General features: G+C 53.3%; 1 protein-coding gene across 1 annotated transcript; it reads left to right on the forward strand.

The window, feature by feature from the left end:
• Window positions 1–667: 667 nt before the first annotated feature.
• GDF10 (growth differentiation factor 10) lies at window positions 668–14112 on the forward strand. The gene is made up of 3 exons (XM_057531195.1): window positions 668–1248; window positions 10315–11240; window positions 13170–14112. Exons 1-3 carry the CDS (start codon window positions 942–944, stop codon window positions 13359–13361), a joined length of 1425 nt encoding a protein of 474 aa, XP_057387178.1. The 5' UTR covers window positions 668–941; the 3' UTR covers window positions 13362–14112.
• The last annotated feature ends 3766 nt before the right edge of the window (window positions 14113–17878 follow it).

Consider the following 17878-nt stretch of genomic DNA (forward strand, 5'->3'; position numbering starts at 1 on the left):
TCCAAAGATTAATAAGCACCTTTGATGTGTTCCTTCAACAACCAGAATTATAGTCGCCAAATAAAGGGTCAGTCGACTAATTCTGAATTTTAATCAGGATCTTGTTCCAGTTGTCCTGGGTTGGCTGAGCTTTAGTGTTAGGGTTTTTCTTTTCAAAGGATGCCGAGGAGGCTTCGCGTTCCCCTCACTCTTGCATTTTGGGCACACACTGGCTCAGAGACAACTGGGCGCACACACATTCCCCCGTCGAGTCCTCACGGGGGAGCTGTCATCTTGCAACCACAATCATCACATGCCATTGCAGGGGCAACCCGGCAGGAGGGCCCCCCTAAATGCCGCCCAGCCCCCACGCAGTCCCGGCCAGGCCGAGGCGCCAACACACAGGAGCCGGGCCGGGGCCCGGGTCTCCGGCTTTCCGCAGGGGAGCGGGGAGCGCGCCGGCCCACGCCCACGCCACCCACACTTTGGGCGCACAATCCGGCGCACACCCCTGCGCGCGCACACCGCCACACTCGGGCGCACGCACACCGCGGCCGGGCCACGGACGGCAGTGTAGGCGGCGGCCCGGAGTGGTTCGGGGCGCGCAGCCGGGTCCCCCGCGAGGGCGCAGCCGGCCGCTCCGCCCCGCCCCGCCCCTCGAACCCGCCAAGCCGGGCGCGCCTGGGGCTGCAAAGTTTCGCCGCTCGTCCGCCGAGGCAGCGCGCCGGCTTGGGCTCGGCTCGGCTCTGCGTGGCTCCGGACGGCCGTGACCGCTGGCCGTACCGTGCGCCCGGCTGCGCGCCCAGCTCTGCCCCGCGCAGATCTCGACATCCCGCGCCCTGCCTGCCAGTGCTGCCCGCGCGCCCTCCCGCCGCAGGGTTTGTTCTCAGCCTCCTGTGCGCCCTCGATATCCCTCCTCCTCCTCTTCCCCGGCTCCGACCCCTTCGCCTCCGCCACCCATCATGGCCCGTGGCCCCGCTCGGACCAGCCCGGGACCGGGGCCCCAATTGCTGCCGCTGCTGCTGCTGCTTCTGCTGCTGCTCCAGGACGCGGGCGGCAGCCACACGGCCCCCGCCCCGCCCGCGGCGGCCGACGGCCTGGCGGGGTACAAGAACCCCCAGCGGTCTCCAGGGGACGCGGCCGCTGCTCTGGGCCCCGGCACCCAGGACATGGTCGCTGTCCACATGCTCCGGCTTTATGAGAAATACAGCCGAAGGGGCGCGCGGCCAGGAGGGGGCAACACGGTCCGCAGCTTCCGGGCCCGGCTGGGTAAGTAGAGGGGGCCCTGGGGCCCCCTTCTCTTCATCCTCCCCGGTCCTCCTCACGTGTCCATCCTCCCACCCCTGTACCTCCGCTTTGCCTCTTCCTTCTATTCATTGACTGGTTCATTCATTCTTCCATTAACTATTCCCCCCACCCCTCCCGCCCCGAGCACTCTGTGCCAGGCCCTGAGCCTCCCGTGGGAACGCCAAAGTGGCACAGAGTGACAGAGTTCCTGCCCCTGGGGTGCCGCCAAGTCTCGGAGGGTGTCACACTTGCCGGACACAGACGACCCCATCCACAAGGCTTTAAGCACAGCGTGGAGATGGGACTGGGCTGGGTGAGCTCACCGTGTGTGTGTGGCGGGGCTCGAGGGGTAGGGATCCATGTCACAGCGTTCAGCTGTGTTGGCTCTTGACAGATGAAGGAGGCACTGAAGAGAGCCCATCAGGTGGGTGTAATGCAGCCCTGATGGAAGTGCCAGGCACTGGGCCCAGGCAGGGGGTGTGCCCCTCTAGCTGGGGCACTTAGTGGGTGTGGCAGTTGGGGAAGCGGGGTGGAATGAGAATGGCCTTGGGTGCCCAGCCTTGGGTACATGAGACTGAGGCCTGCTAGGCACTAGCATGAAGTGTTCAGACTATGGAGGTTTGAGGAAAGGTCTAGAAGCTTGGGCAGTGGGGTTCCCAGCCCCTCTCCTGCCCTTGCCCCTCCTGGGCAGATCCTTTCCCCTTTACCCATACCTTGGATAGAGCTGCACCGAGCCCTACCTGCCCTGCTTCCGAGAGCATTTCAGAATCCTGCCTCAGCTGTCTGCCCACCCTGGCTGGGCGACCTCTGCAGGCCCTGGGTGAGCAGAGACGAGGTGCAGCCTGGTGGCAGGGGTGATGGGAAGACCCTGGTTGTCATGGAGATTACTCATGGTCTCAGAATGCCATTGCAGAAAATGTGGGTAGGGGTCCCCTGCAGCCCTTGTGAAGGAGGAGGCCATTCATCAGGAGAAAGACCATTGGTCTGTAGGGCCCCCTCTTGAGGTAGAGGGGAACAAGCCCAACAGTGGGGCCAGACAGCCTGGAGTCAGATCTGCCACCTCCCTGTTGATCACTGCCTGTGTTACTTAGGGTACCACACCGTGGCCTCAGAGCCAGACACTGGAAGCTTGGTCTCGCATAAACATGTACTGGGAGCTCCTGCCACAGAGAAGCCCCTTCCCCCCATCCTCTATTGGGCAGACTCACTAGGTCATTGTTCCTGGGTTCCAGGCCAACCAGATCTAACTCCATCCTCCCTGGTACCTTTTATTCACCTCTTGGGGCCCATTTCTGGAGCACCATTATTAAGTCACTCAAGAATCATCTAGCACGACCATGATCTTGGGCAAATCACTGAAGCTCTGTGGACTTGAGTGTACTCATCCACAAAATGGGCAGATCATGGTAGTATCTTCCCTGTAGCATTGCAGGAAAGATGACATGAGTTGATATGTGTAAGCCCTAAGCCCAGCACTGGCCAGTTTAAGTGTTGGTGCATCGTGTTTCCCTGGAGTACAAAACACTTGTGTTCATATAGGTGTAGACTTGACCTTGCATCCATTAACTCAGTCCCCAAAGCCTTGCAGTTGAGGAAAGCAAGGCCAGTAAGTTCACTGCTGCAATAAGGGATGAGCACGCCCATTGAGCCCACCCTGTTGCTGCAGGCCCAGGCATGGAGGTGCACAGTCTGTTTTTCAGTCTTCACAGGCTGGGGGTGGTACAAGCAACACTTAGCCCTGAAAAGGATCTGGCGACAGTACTTCAGATCCAGTCCTTCCATTTTACAGATAAGGAGACTGAGGCCAGGCCAGGGCAAGCTGTTCACAGTGGCAGTGGTTGGCACCGTCCATCTGTTAGGCTCATGCTGTTCTCACTGCTAGCCCCCTCCCCCAACCTCCATCAGAACTGAGCCCAGGACTTAGGAGACAGAGGATGGATCAGATCCTGGGAGATCAGAATTATTCTGGATCAGTCTAGGACTATTTGACAAATCCAATACTCTTGTTTGGAACCATTTGAAACAGCTATGGGTACAAGTCCCAGCTCCACCTGCTACTAGTATGTGTGCTGTGGTACACATCGCTTTACCTCTCTGAGTATCAATTTTTTGTGCACATAGTGGGGGTGGGGTGAAGATTCAATGGGATGAGGTGGGGTTTGTGCCTGGCAGAGAGTAGGCCCAGGCAGCTTGGTTTCCCTTCTCCTCCCTTGACTGACTTAAGTTGGTTCATACCCAGTCCCTCACCAGCCCTCAGAGTGCCTGCTTTGTGACCCAGCGACCAAGCTGTGAGGAGGTGTGAGCCTGGGTGGGGACCCCTCATTTTATGGATGAGGCACACATGTGGGGGGCTTCAGCTCTGGTCCTGGATCGTACCGGTCCCAGCCTGCTCCGTGACGGTGACCTCTGCTGCCTCAGTGGGGTGGTCCCTGCAACCCGTGTTACAGTGGAACTGTGTCCCTTGCCTGCCTCTAGGCAGCACAACTCAGGTTCCAAGAGCAGGCTGTGAGCTGGAGTGGTAAGGGCCAAATCCTGAGTCTGTGACTGGGACCAGGGACTGATCTTGTCTATGACTCAGTTTTTTTCCCTTCTAAAATGGGACTAATAATGCTCTCTTCCTTATAGGGTATTTTTAATGAACTGAGATATGTTCAGTGCTTAACACAGTGCCTGGCACATGTAAGTTCAATAATGTTTTAGCTCTACTATTATTACTCCAGCCACCCGGCTCCTTCCCTCCCTTCCATTGCTCCTTGAAGTGCATGGGTGGAGAGAGCTTCAGTCTACATCAGTGGAGAGAGCTTCTGAGGCTGACCATAAGGGTTAAGGTTAGACACCTGCAGCCTCAAACGACCTGCATTTAAATCTAGGCTTTTCCGCCTACGTATGTGATATTGGGCAAGTTACTTAATCTCTCTGAGGTTGGTGTCTTTATCTCTAAAATGAGAGTAATAATACATACTCATCTGTCGACAGTGCCAAAAGTCACAGTCAGTTCCCCAAGTCTTTCCTGAGCACCTCATTCAGTGGCAGGTGCTGTAAGCTCAGAGGACACAGAAAAGCATAGACTATTGGCCGTGCCCCGAAAAGCTCACGGGCTGGTGGAGAAGGGAGAAGTAAACAGAAGAATGTGACCAGCAGCACAGGTAGGGCAGTGGAGTGAGAAAGGGCTGGGGGTGGGCTTCAGGAGCCCCACAGGACAGCATTGACCTGGCAGGGGAAGGGCTGGTGGGGAGGGTCCAGTGAAGCCTTCACAGAGCAGAGGAGGCCCCAGACAGACTCTGAAGGGCAGGGGGTGTTAGCCAGGTGTAGAAGTGAAGCACAGCCCTATGTGCCTGGAACTGTGAGGTGTTTGGTTTCAATGAGGAAACAACAGGAAGAAAGAGGCAGAAAATGGAAGTGAACCAGTGGGCCACGAAGGCCTGTAAGCAGTGGGGCAGTATAGAGAGTGTGTATGGTGAGAGAGGGGCGAGGGAGGGGGGAGGGGGAGGGAGGGAGAGAAGAGGAGAGGGGAGAAGGAGAGACAAGAGATTATAAGGGAAATGCATACTTATCCAGAAATCATAGAAAATCACAGTAAAGAAAAGAAATCATCCCCAATCGCAATCCAGATATAACCAGAGTTAATATTTTGTGGAATATTATATATAGTTTTTACCCTAATGGGATCATAGTTGCAGCAGGTAAAACTTGTTATATCTTCATTCTCATTTGAAGTTACTGGTTTTTTTTTCATTGCTGGTCATCCTGAATTGTTTTTCATGCTTTTTGACATTTGAAATTTTTCCCGTGGAAACCACTTCATCCACTTGGGGTTCTGGTCTTTTTCTTACTGATATGTAGAGTTTGTGAAGGCTGTTAACTCTTCATCTGTAATAGATGATTCCCTGTGAAGCACGAGTGTGGTGTGAGGGTGACAGTGTCCTGGGGTCACAGTGGTGGTCGAGATCAGACTGTGGGCTAAGACAGTGGTGGAAAGATGCAGAGTTCAGGGTGGTTGTGGAGAAACAGGATGTGGAGAAATAGGAACTGGGATAAGTTGCATGCAGGAGGGGGAAGAGGCTGTGAAGATTCTCAGGCTCCTGCTGGAGAGGGTGGACGGGTGGCAATGCCTCCCGTTGGGCGCGAGGACAGGGGCCAGGGGTGTGGGGTCCTCACTGTAACAGTAGCTTGTGACACCACATGACCACTGTGTTCTGAGCATGTGCTGGGTGCCAGACACCTTGCTGAGAGCACTGCAGAGATGATCTCACAACTTCAGGAGGCACGTACACATATTCTGCTTGATTAACAGATGAGGAAACTGCGGCGCAGAGAGGTTGTGTGACTTCCTAAGGCCCCACAGCTAGTCAGTGATGAAGCAGGGTTTAAACCCTGACTCTGGAGCCTCCCTAAAAATAGACACTCAGTACACATTAGTTCTCTTTCCTTCTCTGCACCACCACTGGTGGCCCACCACTTCCTTCCTTCAGCTTATTACGTTGGTGCTTGCATCTTCAGCCCGGTATTCTCACTCTGGTCACCCTGATGGCTGTTTCAGGGGCAATGAGTGAAGGGACAGATCTCCAGGTGACTTGGATTCTGTTTCTACAGAGCAGAGCAGTCTGAGGGTCCTCTTGGCCTGAGAGTTGGCCAGCAGGGGGCCTGGGGGGACCCTTGGACTAGGGCCGCTTCCCTACCTCTTTCCTCTCTAGTCCCATCCCTAAAGAGTTGGGAAGGAGGTTGAGTGCCCAGTAGAGTGGACCTGACTAGAGTTCTCAGATTTCCAAAGACCATAGAGAGATCAACTTGTCTAAATAAGGTCAGTCCTTTCTTTCCTGGAGAGGCAGAACACAAAATGTTTGCAAACTAGTTTAGAGTTCACAGCACATGATCTTTGTTACATTAGCTGTTAGGCAGACCCCGATTCTATCCAGAGCACCTGGTTGGGGAGGGTGGGGAAGGGCATGGGCTTGGGGTCAGACAGGCCTGGAAGCACGCCCTGGCTCTGCCCCTTACCAGCTGGGGGGCTTTAAGCACTTTAAGCAAGTTATGTAGTTATGTAGTCACGTACCCTCTCTGAAGCTCCATCTTTTTGTCCATTTGCCATGTCTGCTGCCCTCATTGTGAACACGAGGAATCAAGCATGCCTATACGGTTGGAACTTGGAGCTTCCTAATCAGTAAACAATATTATTCCCATTTTAAAGATGAGAAAACTAAGGCTCAAGGAGAAGTAACTGGACAAACGTCCTGCTGTGCAGTTCCTCCAGCTGGATTTGCATAATCGGCTATATCTTTCCAAAGGAGACTTTCTGGACTTCTTTCAGGATGTTCACTGAGCCCCAGGGCGGCAGGCCAGGAACCCACTTTATTAAGTGAAGCAGACAGATCTAGCAAAGACCCCTCCCCTCCCCTGCCATTCAGCACACATTTCTGAGCACTGACGATCACTCAGGCCTTGTGCTAGGATCTAGGGATACAGAAGTGCACACAGCTGGCAAAGCCCCACCCTCTTGGAGTTTGTGTTCTAGAGGGAAAGAGAAACGATCGCAACGAAATATATTATATCAGGATGTCCCAAAGTGACGTGAAGACAAATGAAGCCAGGGACAGAGTGATGGGGCTGTTCCTTCAGCCAAGGGGGTCAGTGGTACCCTTTGCTGGGGATGCCGCTTGAGCAAAGGCCCAAAGGAGAGAGGAGTGACTCCTAGAGGAGAAGTGATGACAGCAGAAGGAAGAGCTGGGACAAAGCCCTGAGATGGGAGCTGCATGTCTGTAAGGACAGGAAGGCCAGGGTGACTGGGGCAGAGATGCGGGTGCGGGGAGCAGGTGGAGTTGGGGAGGTAAGCAGGCCAGGTCAAGTAGGGCCTTGGTAAAGGGTTGGCAATGGAGAGCTCTGAGCAGGATGGTGGCCTGAGGTTGAAAGCACCCAGCATGCCGGGGGCCTCTCCTGGACACAGCTCTGTGAAGCTGTGACGGGCGCTGCAGGTGCGGGTCCCCACCATCACTGTCTGTCTCATCCCTGGACTGAGCTCCTCTGAGTGCCTCTAATCACCTTTGCTAGGACACTGATCAGCCCAACACTTAGCCCAGAGTAGGAGTTTCCCAAATATTTATCTGGAAAAGGGAGGGAGGCAGGGAGGGGCGAAGGAAGGGAGAGAGGAATGATAGGAGGGAGGAAGGAAGGATCTTTTCTAGCTGACCATGAGATGGGAGCCACAGGCACCGGCACAGTTCATAGGGACTACTCTTTGGAGATTCTCCTTTGTGACCTGGGCTCATCCAAGCTGGGAGGCTTCAGGTAGGTGGCCTTCTCTCAGCCACAGCCTGGAGCCCCCTGCAATGCAGGCGGGCAGGCACAGTCAGAGAGCTGGGCCAGCCTGTGGCCCTTCATGCCCTGGAGATGGGAGTGACCCATCTCCACCTCCACGGTTCCCAGCGGGGAGGGTCATCACGCATCAGGCTGCCTTGTGAGGGGCGAGCTGCCTATAGCCAAAGGCATTCAAGCCAAATGGAGGAAGGACTCCTGCCCTGAGTGTAATTAATCAGGCTGCCTGACCTCTAAGGTTCTTCCCTCTCGGAGTTCCTGCGCGTGCTCTCTGTGGTTCTCCATCCTAAGAGAAGGGCAGCATTTGCTGTCCCTCTCCTGCACCCCGTGCAGAAATAACCTCCAGGGGAGGCCACCCCGTCCTCCTCTACAACACGTTTTGCCACCCTGGGGCAGTCCTCCCAGCACCTTCATTGGGCCACACCCACCTCAAGCCAAGGCTGCTGTCCCTGCCTTGCTGGTCACAGTTATCCTTTATATCCTCTCTCGTTCTTTACCTTGGCACTGGAAGGGGGACCAAGGTGCTTTTCTCTGGGAAGCCCCATCTCGGTTCCCCCAGTCTGCTGTTTTCCTTCTCACCAAGAGCCACAGGTTTCTAGGCCAAAGATGCTTGCATCCTGCTGTGAAGGGCCAGCTCTTTCGAAAGAGTCAGAAATGTCTATTTTAGAGCCTCTGAAGTGTTCTCCTGCAAAGAACCTGTTAGTGGAACAATGGAGTTGACTTGAATTGGATGAAAGAAAACACTTTCTCTGCTGTGTTAGCTGGACCATTGAGTAAGAGGGGCCCGAATTGGTGTAGGAGGAGCTTGCTCTGCCAGCCTTGGTCATTTAGATAAAAGTGGCATAGAAGCACATTTGGGGGATTCCCCCTTTGTGCCTGGCACATTACGTATGTTATTTATTTAATCCTCCAAGCATTCAGGTGAGATAGAGATTCTATTGTCTCTCTGAGGCAGATGAGCAAGGCATGGTCCCGTTGAGGCCTGGGATCCCGGTTCCTAGAGCCTTTCCCAGCTTGGGGGGTAGGAGCTGCCTTGTTGGTGAACTTGCACCCCATCCACAAGTCAACCCCGGGTGTTGCAGATACACAGCCACTGCCCATCGTTGCTTCCCAAATTTACAATCCCTTAGAATGCTGGTTAGAATAAGAATTCCTGGGCCCCATTGTCCCAGACCCTCTGAATCAGCATCTCCAGGGGAGGAAGGCAGTGATCTGTGAGCTTTGGGAAATTCAGGACTCAAGGACCATGACACTCAAGGCCGCAGTGTTTGGGGAAGCCAGGTTTAAATGTGCATCAAGACTCGTGCTTCTCCTTATGTGTGGACATATTGAGGGGCTGCTGTGGACGTGCTGAGGGTTTTTTTCTGAGAATTAGGTAAGATAGTGTCTTTAGAATGTCACCCAAGCTTTGACTGGCATTTATTGGGCCCTCTGACTTTTCCTTCCTTCCTCTTTCTTGTAGTCCCTTAAAAGTACATGAAAGTTCCCAATTGAATTATGCCTTCTTCCCAGTAGAATTATGCCTTCATCCCAATAGAAACAAATAACCTTAAACTGAAGATTTTGGTTAAAAAAATGCCAGCTGAATCTGTGGATGCAGGTGTCAGAGAAACTGTGACCCATTTTCTACACACACACACACACACACACACACACACACACACACTCACACACATTCCCGCTCTTGGAAGCCCTGTACCTCTCCCGGCTTCACCCAGCAGACAGACCCCTGGCAACAGGAAATAGGGCAGCGGGAGGGAGACAGCCCACCTGACAGCTCTGGTCTCCGGCTCTTCTGCAGCATCACAGGGAGATGATGCCTCCCTCCCATCCAAACCCTAGAGAGGGCTTGCTATTCACAGACCTCATGCTGCCAGGGCTTGGGGCAGCTTTCTGCCCTGGGGTCCTGGTGTACACCTGGTAGAACCAAGAGAGAAAGGAAAGAGTGGTTGACAGCCCCAGGGATGCAGGGGCCAAGAGTATTCTCGAGCTGCAGATGTGATGTTTGAGGGATCCCAGTCCGTATCACAGTTCCGGCCTCTGGAGAGCAACCTGGATGTTGGAGATTTTATTGAGTGACCTGGTACAACCCTGATAGTGCTTTTTCTTTGTAAAACAAGTTTAAAAGGGCTTGGGCAGAATAAATAGCAGACACCCAAATGGCTGTGTTCTTAAGTCCAGTTTCCCTCAGAAGCCACTCAGAATGCAGGGAGAGCGTGAGGCACTCTAACTTACCTCATTTGGAAGAAGGACTGCATTTAATGTCTATAAAATAGAAAGCTGTGCAGATACAGGGGGGCTACTGTCAGCAGGGCTCAGACCCAACCCAAGCTATCCCAAATACCTGATTCCACCTTATCTCATGAATGAAGGTGGGGGAGATCATTTGTTCATTGAGAAGCATTGGAGTGCAGAGGCAGGAACTGGAGCTTCAGGGTCCAGCAGCCCTGAGCATCTACCCTGTCTGCCACCTTTTTCTCTTCCTTTCTTTGCAATGGGTTATGACAATCCCCAACCTCTCTGACCTCAATCCCTCATCCTCATCTGGTCCCTGAAAATAGCAAAGGGTGCCCTCATCAGTTCAATGTGAGGATTACAGGAGATGAGGAAAGTCTGGCTGGCCTGGAAATGCTCCCTCAATGGACGTTCCTCCTCCACTTCCTGGACGGGACACCCTATGAGCACGGGGGCCTGTCCAGGACACAACCTAACAGACTGTGGTCTGTCCTTCCCTTGCAGAAGTGGTCAACCAGAAGACCGTGTATTTCTTCAACCTGACTTCCATGCAGGACTCGGAAATGATCCTCATGGCCACATTCCACTTCTACTCGGAGCCGCGGTGGCCCCGGGCACGCGAGGCACCATGCAAGCAGTGGGCCAAGAATGCATCCTGCCACTTGCTGCCCCCTGGCCCGCCAGCACGCCAGCATCTGCTCTTCCGAAGCCTCTCGCAGAACACGGCCACGCAGGGGCTGCTCCGCGGGGCCATGGCCCTGCTGCCCCCGCCACGGGGCCTGTGGCGGGCCAAGGACATCTCCCCCATCGTCAAGGCGGCCCGCCGGGATGGCGAGCTGCTCCTGTCTGCCCAGCTGGATTCTGGGGAGGAGGACCCAGGGGTACCCAGGCCCGGCCCCCACGCACCCTACATCCTCATCTATGCCGACGACCTGGCCATCTCAGAGCCTAACAGCGTGGCAGTGACACTGCAGAGATATGACCCCTTCCAGGCTGGGGACCCAGAGCCTGGAGCAGCCCCCAACAGCTCAGCGGACCCCCGAGTGCGCCGGGCCACGCAGGCCACTGGGCCGCTCCAGAACAACGAGCTGCCGGGGCTGGACGAGAGGCCGGCACATGCCCCGCACGCCCAGCACTACCACAAGCACGAGCTGTGGCCCAGCCCCTTCCGTGCACTGAAGCCTCGGCCGGGCCGCAAGGACCGCAGGAAGAAGGGCCAGGATGTGTTCATGGCCTCCTCGCAGGTGCTGGACTTTGACGAGAAGACAATGCAGAAAGCCCGGAGGAAGCAGTGGGACGAGCCACGGGTTTGCTCCCGGAGGTATCTGAAGGTGGACTTTGCAGACATCGGGTGGAATGAATGGATCATCTCACCCAAGTCGTTCGACGCTTACTACTGCTCAGGAGCCTGCGAGTTCCCCATGCCCAAGGTAGAGTGTGTGGGGTCACCCCGCTGTGTTCTGCCCCTTGGCTAATTGTGACTCTCAACTCTGCCCCTGCAGGCAAGTCCCTCTGCCTCCTCACTCTGTTTCCTGTCTGTAAATAGGGATCATAACACCTCCCATCTACTCAAGGCAGAGAATAGGTAGACAGGTGCCAAAATGGCAGCCTGTTGGGTGGATACAGCCCACAGATGGATGGGGTCTGGCTGTGCCTTCATTGAATTTGAGTTTTAAATCAGAACCTTTCTTCTTTTGCAAAACAGGAGATCCATCTCCTTAGGTGTGTTCCCACACAGCAATATCCACAGAGGTTGAAGAGACCCTGGCCCCCTGCACATAGGTCAGGTCTCTTAAGCCCCCTCCTCACCAAGGCTCTTCTAGAAACCTGGCCTGGACCTCAGGGCGTTGGTGTCTGTGACCAGCACAGAGTTGGCCTCAGTGGCTTCCCAGTGTGACTGTCCATCCCCCATCCCCGACTCAGGGCAGGAACTCACAGGGCAGCTAGCTCTCATTGCACACAAGTTGGCAGGACACACAGCATGGGGCTGTTTTCCCCATTGCGCTGGCCCGGGTTTTCAGATGCTCACCTTTCCTCCAGGCTGGGCCATGGTTCTGTCCATCCATCTCCCCACATCCTGAACCACGGTGGGCTGACTGCCTGCTGATGTCGACCTCGGCACAGAGCACACACTTTCCTCCTACTTAGCTCCTCTGCTGAGTTCCAGGTCATGCCTTCCTCTCCAAGAAAGGAAGTCAGCGCGTAAATCCACTGTGAACGTAAATAAATCAGCCAGCTGGGAAATCCCAGACACAGACGTGGGGCCGCATTAACCTGTTTGGGAATTAAGAGGCTTCTCCTCAAAGCCGTGCATGTGCAGGAGAGAGGAAGGGAGGTGCCTGACAGAGAGACAGGCGTCTGCTGGAAGGGCCCAGCCCGGCGGATGCAGGGTGAGTGCAGCAGGCTCCTGCTGGCTGACCCTGCACTTACCTTATCAGTCTGCCTGGCTGTCTTTCCACCTTCCCTGACACCAGCCTGAACTCCCCAAATGCCGGTGTCCCTCTCCTCCCACCTCCCCACCAGAGGCACTGTGCATATAAAACTCTGGCCCACAATGAGCTGAAGCACCTGTGACGTGGTCCTCTTCATCTTGTGGGAGGTGCCGTGTTTGCTGCTGGGACCCAGACTCTTCTGGATGTGAGAGGCTGCCTGGGGAGGGAGGGGAAGAGAGCTGGTGTGGGCCCAGCGAGCATAGTTTCCAAGCCAGACTACTTTCTAACTGAGGGCTCCTGGTCCAGTTATTTAGTCATTTTAAGCCTCAGTTTCACCAGGAAAATTAAAGTCATACCCACCCCATAAGGTTGATTCAGTGACAAAACGGGGTGATGCAGATGAAGCAGCGCCTGACACCCCAAAGTCAGACCCACCTGGGAGCTGTGAGTTTCCAGCCCCATCACACTGATGCACTTGTGCCTGCAGGGCTTCCCCTCCTGTGCTGAGAACGCGATCACATGGCAAGCGTGGCGGTGCTCCCTGGACTGTAAAGTCTGGGCAGCTATGGCCCCAGGCAGAACCTCCAGTCTTCTCCCCTGCCTTCCCTCTGGGGCTCCTGCCCAGTTCCTGGTGCTCCTCGGGGATGTGTGACGCGCAGGTGCCCCCAAGTGGCCAGTGCCATGTAGGGGATGTGCCTTCCCTCTGGGAGCCCTCAGGGCAGGAAGGCCTTTTGCAAAAGTCCCTAGGACTCAGTCTGCCACTGATTTCAGAAGAAATGTGTACCCAACCCTGTGATCTCACCTTTTCTTCTAGGTCAATGCCTTTTCTGTGGCCTCAGTCAAGGACATGCGGGCAGCGTGGTGGGTGGGTGAGGACTGCAGGGTGGTCAGAGTTCGGAGGTGACCATGCTCCTTTCCGCCTTGCAGATCGTCCGCCCCTCCAACCACGCCACCATCCAGAGCATCGTCAGGGCCGTGGGCATTGTCCCGGGCATCCCAGAGCCTTGCTGCGTTCCCGACAAGATGAACTCTCTTGGGGTCCTCTTCCTGGATGAGAACCGGAATGTGGTTCTGAAGGTGTACCCCAACATGTCTGTGGAGACCTGTGCCTGCCGGTAAGACCAGCCGCTCTGGAGTGGAAAGAACCTGCCCCGCCTGCACACAGCAGGGCAGCATTCTCTGAACCTTCTGGAGTGAGCACTTGACTCAGGGTGCAGCTGCAAAGGCAGGGCACAGCTTGCAGGCCACCATCTGTCACCCCAGGGCATCATTCTGGGGTCTTTCACTGCTGGTGACTCAGCCCCCTCAATGCCAGTCCGAATCCTTTGAAGGGATCTGGGAATTAGCCCTGGCCTGATGGTTGCCCACGGCCTGTCCGCTGTGCTCTGAAGGCCTGAAAACCGGACATGTCCACAGGCTGGGTTTTGTGACTATCACCTCATAACCTGGAAAGAAGACTACAAACCTGAAGGCACTCACTCCCTTCACATGGAAAGAACCTCTGTTTAAATAATCAGTTTAAAACACTTCGGGCCACAGTGTGATGCTGGAAAACAGGGCCTAAATAATGGTATAAATGGATGTTTTCTCTCAAAATCCACTGCAAACGCTTTTATACATACAGTATGCACATATAACCAATTTTGGTTTCTTTTTCTTAATATATGTTTTATTTTAAAACAAAAAGGAGGGCGTTGACACCATTCCCCACAGAGGTAGTCAAGCTGGTTGAGCGTGCATTGTTTAAACGTGCTTATTGAAATAACCCATACAGTGATACGTTGGAATACTAAAACATAACCAAGATTTTATATTTTTGTAAATTATACTTTCTATACTGTAGATTGTGTACGGTATGTGTTTTTATGGAAAGCTAATAAATTAAAGGGACAGTGGTATCTTGAAAAACTGAATGTCACCCATTCCAAAATATGGATGGATCTCCATGTGTAAGTATGACATCTGGGTGGCTGCTGGGGTCACAGCCTTCTTTAGGAGCCAAGGCCTCTGTAGGCCATCTCCATACTCTCTCGTCTTTATCCTAAGCTCCAGACACCGGCCACTCCTATGCCTTCCAGGGTCCTGCCCACTCATATCGCACCACAGGTCCCCACCCTGGGCTCGTCCAGGCAGGACACGGTCCAGGCAGGCACAGTGGCCTCGACTCCTTAGCCTCAGAGGGGATATCAAGTGATGGGGAGGTGCCTGAGATATTTAAAGGAACATCTATGGTAGCCTGGTCAGAGGGCTTCTACTTGGGGTAGTTCAAACAAGAGATTCAGTAGAAGAAGTCAGGGGTCTCTCCAGAGATTCGGGGGCTCCTGAGGAACTGGAACGTCTGCTTCTCCCTGCTTCTTAGTCAGCATCCCTGTCCCCAGATAGTCTCCCCCAAGTGGCTCCCTTATCCCTGAGTTGACATCGCCTTACAGTTGTAGTATCTGAAGCTGATTGACCAGCATTTCTGAAAGAGAAACTAGGTCCAACTGGGGGCAGGTGTATAACAGTCCCTCGGCTGGGAACTAAAAGGATGGCATGGCCCCCAGTCTTCTCTTACTCTGAGAAGGTTGAAAAGCCATGAACAGTTCTCCAGGATGGGACTTAGAAGGAGAAAAGGAGCCCAAGGCATCTGTCTTAGGTCAGGCTCCTGAAACCAGGGTTCCTGTGCAAGGGATGGATGAGGAAGTGCTCCCAGGAGAAACAGGCAAGGAATGGGTAGAGCAGGACAGAAGCGCAAGAAACCAAGCATCCCAACTTAGCCTGGATCCTATGGGGAGCTCTGGCACTTAAGCTATACCTCTGGGTTAGTCCAGCTTCAAGGCAAGGATGCTGGATGTTCAGACCCCCTCCCCATGCTGCCCCCAGTGGAGAGATGGAAACTCTCAGTTCTCTGGCCCTCTACACAACCAGCTGCTGTGGCTTAGGAAGCCCAGGCAGCCTCTGAAGAAGGATGCAACTGCAGCCACTGGAGGCAAAGCAGCCGACACTGAAGAGAGTACCCAGAACAGGTAGGTAAGGGGGGCTGAGGGTACCTGGGTTGGGGTCTAGGTATTTTCCCCATAAACATCTCTACTGTAAGCAGTTTCTTCACAAGCATTCTTGCTGCACAACTAATTGGCCATGAGGCCATTTTGCCATAAAAGATAAAATAACTGGTTGACAGTTCCATTACACTAGAAAATATAACATCAGTTTTTACACATTCTTCCATGAGCACAGTCATACCTCCCACCCATCAAAACCAAAAGTTTACCGATTTATCAAAGATATAAAAGAGGCAGCTACTAACAAGTCTTCGAGAGCATTAATGATGGGTTCTTTAGCTCATTTAGATATGACACCTTGTTCTCTTAAGCTGCCTTTACCAAATTTATTATGCCGTATTAGAAGTTGGAGGCAAAAGAAGAATCAAGCTCCTCCTATCCGTGCCAAAACAAATGTTTATGTGATTCCTGATGCGTAGAAGTCTCTTGAAAGTGGTGAGCATTTTAACAAAACCTGGCTTAGATTAGCTCAACCAAGGGTTTGCAAAAATTGATGTGTTATCATTTTCTAGTGTAGTAGAACTGTCAAGCAGTTATTTTTTACACAAAATTGCCTTAAGGCCAATTAGTCGAGCTGCAAAACCGCTCGCGGCGAAGATGTTTACAGCAAAAATACTGGACACACCTGGCTGGGGCCCAGCAGCATATGCTCAGCATCCCCTCTGAGGTGCTCCAAATGGTTGTGGGACATGTGTGTGTGAACAGCTGCCCTGGGCACATGGCCCTGCCTCTTGGCAGAGATCAGGTGAGGCGATGGCGGTGGTGCTTAAGGCACACATTGCCTTATTCCTGCAGGACTTGTACTGGAACTAAATGATTCATTCATTGGATTGCTGGGATGTCTCAAATTGGTCTGCAAATTGGTCATGGCTTGGTTTGCCATGTCTAATCCTTTTTGAAATATGACAGGATATAAATTACTAGCAAAATAAGTAAAAACATTAGGGCTTGATAAGGTTCCAAATGCCTTTCTTCTCAATATTAGATTCTTCATTTTCCCTTCTCCCCCTCAAATTTTTTCTCATCCAACTGCTCCCTTTCCATTTTTTGGTGAAGATGGGGTGTCCTATAATACTTCTATCTTATTCTTTCTGGCATTTGCAATTTCTGGGAGATCTCCTAGGTCACTATGAAAGGCTACAACTTCTCCGAGCCCTCATTTCTGGATTACAAGGGTAGAGGGGGCGGGCTGGGCGGATCACCCCTGTGTCCAGCCATGGGCAGGAGCTTCGTGCTTGTGCCAGGATGGGTGGTACCCAGTGGTGATGACTTTGCCGTATGATGAAAGGAACTAGTGTCAGCAGGGACCCCTCGCGTTTACAGAGCATCGTGCATTTAGATATGACACTTCATTTAGCCTCGCAGCAACCTTGCAGCTTACTCCCCCGCTGGTGCTTCAGAAAAACAAGCTCAAGACAAGTAAGTAATATGGCCACCAATGTCTTACCAAGACCACAGGTAACATCAGCTTTGACATGCAAGGCTGCCTGGTTCAAGGCCTGTGTAGCTGGTGCTGCCTCCTAGCTTCCTGACCAGTGACCCCCACCACCAGCCAGTTAGGGCTGTCCCAATGGCCTTAAGTGGCCTTACAATAAAGCAAGGCTTAAAAAGATATGTAGGTATGAAATAACGTTTTTTTCCTCTTAAAACCAAAATATCAACATCACATGATCACAAGAGCAAGAGGTCCCAGGACCCAGCCCAGATGTGCACGGGTTCCTGAGCTCACTAACTGCATCTGGGTCAGTCTGGAGGGGGCAGTGTGGTGGTCTGCCACTGAGCCCTAATCCTGAAGTTATACATCCTCTGGATGGGCAGAGCCTTAGTTCATGGGACAAATATAAACAGTACAGCTGCGAGCTGGAAACGTTAAGGCTGGGAGAAATCTTTGAAAAACTTTGGATGCAACCCTTTTACTCAACAAGCAGGGACACTGAATCTGGATACTACCAGGTGTCTTGCCTGAGGCGTCCCGATAGGTGCCTCTGTATGTCTAAGTCACTCGAAAAATGTCATCAGAGCTGTAGCCTGTAACTCAGGCTCCTTCTGTGGCCAGGATGGAGTCAGGGCCATGATGGAGAAGCCTACAGAAGTCTGGGGCTGGGGTGAGAGGGTTTGAGGAGAGGGCTCCAAGGGAAGAGGAGTGGAGATGACTCCACCAGGACGGAAGAGCTGGGCTTAGCTGGTGGCATAAAGCCATTGCAGGCACCAGCTTGTGCAAGATGTGTTTGATGGTAGCACGGGCCAAGGTCGGCTGGAGTGGGCTTCGGCGGGGAGAACTAGGAGGGCAGAACCAGCCTGGCAGCACTGGCTCCTAGTTGTGCACCAAAACATTGAAGTTAGAGCCAAAGGCTATTTCTTTTTACCCAAAGCTGCAAACATAAAATCTCCTTCACTGATAAACTGATGCTTCTGAGATTTCCAAGTCTCCTCCTCTCTTCTACTCCCTAAGATGATGGTGCTCTTTCAAGCTCTGGTCCACTTTTCCTTCTCACTCAAGCCTAATCCAATCCTAGATTCCTCCAATCTCTCCTAGCAGTCCTGTCTGTATGTATAGGGGGTGGGTGAGCAGAGGAACGAATGAACTGTTTATTC

Source organism: Balaenoptera acutorostrata, chromosome 16, assembly GCF_949987535.1.
Source record: "Balaenoptera acutorostrata chromosome 16, mBalAcu1.1, whole genome shotgun sequence".
Classification (NCBI taxonomy): domain Eukaryota; kingdom Metazoa; phylum Chordata; class Mammalia; order Artiodactyla; family Balaenopteridae; genus Balaenoptera; species Balaenoptera acutorostrata.

Coding starts and splice junctions, on each gene's coding strand:
- GDF10 (XM_057531195.1), top strand. CDS start 942: ATGGCCCGTGGCCCCGCTCGGACCAGCCCGGGACCGGGGCCCCAATTG. Junction 1,249..10,314: donor CAGCTTCCGGGCCCGGCTGG/GTAAGTAGAGGG, acceptor CTTCCCTTGCAG/AAGTGGTCAACCAGAAGACC. Junction 11,241..13,169: donor GCGAGTTCCCCATGCCCAAG/GTAGAGTGTGTG, acceptor TCCGCCTTGCAG/ATCGTCCGCCCCTCCAACCA.